Source organism: Bidens hawaiensis, unplaced genomic scaffold, assembly GCF_021521415.1.
Source record: "Bidens hawaiensis isolate Kalapana, Puna unplaced genomic scaffold, B.hawaiensis_p1.1 tig00020455_1, whole genome shotgun sequence".
Taxonomy (NCBI): domain Eukaryota; kingdom Viridiplantae; phylum Streptophyta; class Magnoliopsida; order Asterales; family Asteraceae; genus Bidens; species Bidens hawaiensis.
This window is the reverse complement of record NW_027493126.1, coordinates 330453-334692: the sequence shown is the minus strand read 5'-3', so window position 1 is coordinate 334692 and position 4240 is coordinate 330453. Positions and strand designations below refer to the sequence as shown.

General features: G+C 31.8%; 1 protein-coding gene across 1 annotated transcript; it reads right to left on the bottom strand.

Annotated features, from left to right (window-relative positions):
- Positions 1 to 1779: 1779 nt before the first annotated feature.
- LOC143560835 (uncharacterized) lies at positions 1780 to 2523 on the bottom strand. Its single transcript, XM_077049045.1, has one exon. The coding sequence runs from the start codon at positions 2521 to 2523 to the stop codon at positions 1780 to 1782; it is 744 nt and encodes a 247-aa protein (XP_076905160.1).
- Between the last annotated feature and the right edge of the window lie 1717 nt (positions 2524 to 4240).

Genomic DNA, 4240 nt, shown 5'->3' with positions numbered 1-4240 from the left:
GACTATGAGCTATTGAAAGGTGAATAAGCAAAGATAAAGAAATTTGGTTTGAGCGTAAGTCTTATATTGGGGTTCTTATATGGTTATTTCAAAATAGCCGCTATGATAATGGACATTAAAAAATAGCCCTAACAAATTCGTTAGGTGGCGATCATAAAACTATTTAACTACTAAATGATATAATTATTTAATTACTAAAGTCTTTGTTACGAATCTCGTTCGTAAATCAAATGGTTCAAAGAAAATAGACGGAAACCAGAATAGAATTCATAGATTTTTGGAAGAGACTTTGATTTATCAAATTATAATATTTTCATTCATAAATGCATAACTATTAAATAGAAACAAGACTCAAACTACCCACTACTTCTTAACCCATGTTCTACTAAAATAATAGAATAACTACCTATTACTTGACACACTAATTCTAATTAAATAAATGATAAAACAACTAATAATATATTATTATGCATAACAAAATAAAGCACGTAATAGTCTTTAATTACAAAATTATTTAATTACTAAATTGTTTATTTACAAAATTACTTGAATAATATATTAATAAGCTTTGTTTTTTTCGAACAGTTTACTTTCAATAAAACAAAGGAAAATAAAATTTTGAAAGTAGCTATCCTCAAACAAACAAACAACAAAGAGAAAAAACAATTAATAAGCTTTGTATTTATCAATAGTATAAATGAAAAAAACTAATTAATTAATGTACTAAAGTTGAAATTCGATTTTCAATTGGGCAAATTCAAAGAATATTTGGGTGAAGGGACGAATCAGAGCTTTAATCCTGGGTTCAAACCTGACAGAGGGCGAGTGTTTACGAATTGCATCAGCTTTCCGCACATCAGGAGGGTATGATCTCATGACAGTCGAAAAGTTTACCTTGGACATGACCCTAAAAAGATAGGTTTACTTAACCGTTTAAAAAAATATAACTAAAATTAGATATATGTTTAAAAAAATATAACTAAAATTAGATATATGGTATATGTGAAGAAAGTGGCGGGGAAGATCCCGGAAAATCGCATGAATATCCGTTAACCAGCTGGCTTTACCATTAAAATGCTTAGACATACTATTTACGTACAAAAAGAATTCAATGATTTTCTGTTTTTAGCAACAGTTTTAAATGGATGAATTTATGACGAAATTGATTATGAATTGATTATTGAATTGGTGACAACAGCTATTAAATAATAATTATTATTATAATAAATAGTTGGTAATAAATAACCTTTTAATAATGTTTAGGTAATCCCCTACGCACACATTAAACATTTTAGATTTTATTATAATGTTTACTATAACTAAATTGATGGTTTAACTTAAATTCTTCTCCAACTACTTCTTTTATTTTATTTATCATTTTAAATATTTTATATAGACAAAAGATACCTTATTTGCAATATAGAAGGCATGTTAGTATAGTCTCCATTCCATTACAAGCATATATAATTCAGTTTTTTAAGTTTATATAATTTGATTTATTAGTTTCGTTGTTTAAAAAAGTTAAATTGTTACTTTCATATATATATATATATATATCTATTTACAACAAATATAACCAGAATCCATGGATTACAATATAACCGATAAAAATGAGAATATCAAAATTGGAATTCACCAAGACCAAACGTAGTGAACAATGGAGGGTAATTTTATTAGTCATCAGATCAAACGGTCCCACCCTCAAAATTTTAGGGCGTTTTATACAAAGCGCTCAGCGAGATTTGAAGCCCATAACGCAACATAACATCCGCGTTAACATTACCGAAAGAACCCTACCAATCCTTGTCTGTACGGCAAATACGACTTCCTCTTAACAACTCCATTCTTCTCTCGTTGCTGCACGTCAAAATACTCGTGTATCGGAGACGACAACTGTTTCGATTCATTCACTTTCCGCTTCGTACTCTCACCTTTCTTATTATTATTATTATTATTATTATTATTATGACTTAACAACACCATTGGATCCTTGCCTTCACTATTACTCCGGCGTAGTAAATAATCTCTAATACGCCACCGTTTCGATCCAGATCCAGTCGAACTACTCTTCTTACACTTACTCAACGGCGACGCTCCGCCGTTATGCCGCCACACACAAAACACCGCCGGAGCTTCGTTTTCCGATTCGGATTCCGACGTGGATCCGGATCCGGATCCATCACGTTCGGTGATAAACAGCTTCTCTAACGAATTCGTCGTAGTAGTAGTAATATTACACTCAATTTCACGGTCTACGTCGTCGTTTTGAATATGCAATTCGCGGTTAAACAGAGGAAAAACTGTACGGCCGTCGGAATTGAGATCTCCGGCGATTGTTACGGCGGCTCCGGTGAGAAACGAGAACTCGAATTCGTCGGAATTGAGGTCTCCGGTGAGCTGTTGTTGTAACTGACGGCTGATGTTAGCGGCGGCGGTGGCGGAAGGATGAGAATCGGAAGAGTAACAGTTGAAGCTAGGGCAGAACCCTAGGTCTTCATCAATAATTATTTGTTGTTGATGCATTGTTGTAATGGAGAAGATGATAATAATAATATTATTATTATTATTGTTGGAAATGAAGAGAAGTGATTTGGTAGCAGGGGAATATATATAAGGGTTGAAAGGCACTAGAAACAAATTCTTGTGTGCAGTTTCCACGCCTTAAAAACAGTATTATTATTATTATTATTATTATATAAGAAAAAATATTATATTGTTCATGATCAAGTTGTTATTCAATTATTATAATATGAATAACAATATTTGAGCAATATTGTGTTGTGACTTGTGCATTAAATTAAAAAATATTTTCTTCTTGTTTAATACCATTAGATTATAGCATTACTTCACCATATTATCATAGAATATTATTATTGCGATATAGAGCCAATGAGCCGGTGGTGAATTGGGATTGTTTTTGGGTGTTTGGTATTGCTTTTAACACGAGAGGTAAAATTAATAATGAGATAAAATAAAGTATCCCGAACACCCCCTTAGTATTTGTTTTGACTCAGGTCTGAGCTATGCCCCCACCCCAATCACCATCATTTACCGGGTGATGATGAGAGAGTATGCGTGAAGGTGGTTTTCACTAGTTGAATCGTTAACTGAACAAGTGTAATCTCATCTTATTGTCGTGCCTTCGAACGAGTGTTCACATGTGTTGCCCTTAGGTGAGGGTTTTCCCCGGATTGAAAGACTGTTAAAAAATTTGTGATATATATTATTTTGGCATATATTATTATGTGTATAAATAAAAATATACGTAAAGTTCAATTTTAAACCATGTCCACTACTTCATCAATTCCACCTTTCCACTTTTTCACAAAGGTTTCTCTTTGTCCACCGTTCGATACTTCAATTACACCTTTGAAACCCGAGCCATTGGTCCTTGTTTCGCTTCATACACTAATTGTTTGTTCAATTGTCAGGAGGAAATATCAATCAAATATCTTTGTTGAACTTATTATATATGTTTTTATAGTTAACTTTGAGTTTTAGACCTTTAGAATTGGAAGTTTTGAATTAATGACATTTTGGAGTTTTAGAAATTTTAAATTGAAAACTTTATACGAAACAAAATTTTGGCACCGATTTGGCGCGTATTCCGTACCATAACTATAATTAAAAAAATACATTTGTCAAATTAACATATTTAATAAAACAAAACATATAGTGGCACTCGTATAGCGCATTATTAAAGAATTAACATATTTAAATAATTGTTTATTCACTAATAAAAAAACCCGGTCGTTGATAAAACCTGAGTTTTGCGGCGACGATTCGGCATGTATTCCGTGATTATAGGCTACGTTTGTAACGGTATTATAGTTAGACCCAAAATATAAATTGTCGAATTAACATATAGAAAGATTAACATATTAAAAATAATATACCTAAAACCATGTTATTTATTGTCACACCCTGACTTAGGGCCTAGGAGTGTGACCAATAGTTGGTACCTGTTTTGTAAATAAATCAGAGTTGCGGTTTATAGCGGAAGTCTTTAAATTATTTATATTGAAAACTTATTAAAATCTCGGATTTAAATACCCGCTTGATATTTCAAATACATTTCTTTATAAAATATAACTCTTTTATAATATTTTCAAATAAAATATCTGAGCCATCAGATAGCATCTGATGACTATAACTCCAATCTTCTATTCCTTCTTGCTTGTCTGTTCTAACCTTTTTTTTTCCCTGTAACATGGGTGGAAAAATACGTCAGCACAAAGCT

Coding starts and splice junctions, on each gene's coding strand:
- LOC143560835 (XM_077049045.1), bottom strand. CDS start 2,523: ATGCATCAACAACAAATAATTATTGATGAAGACCTAGGGTTCTGCCCT.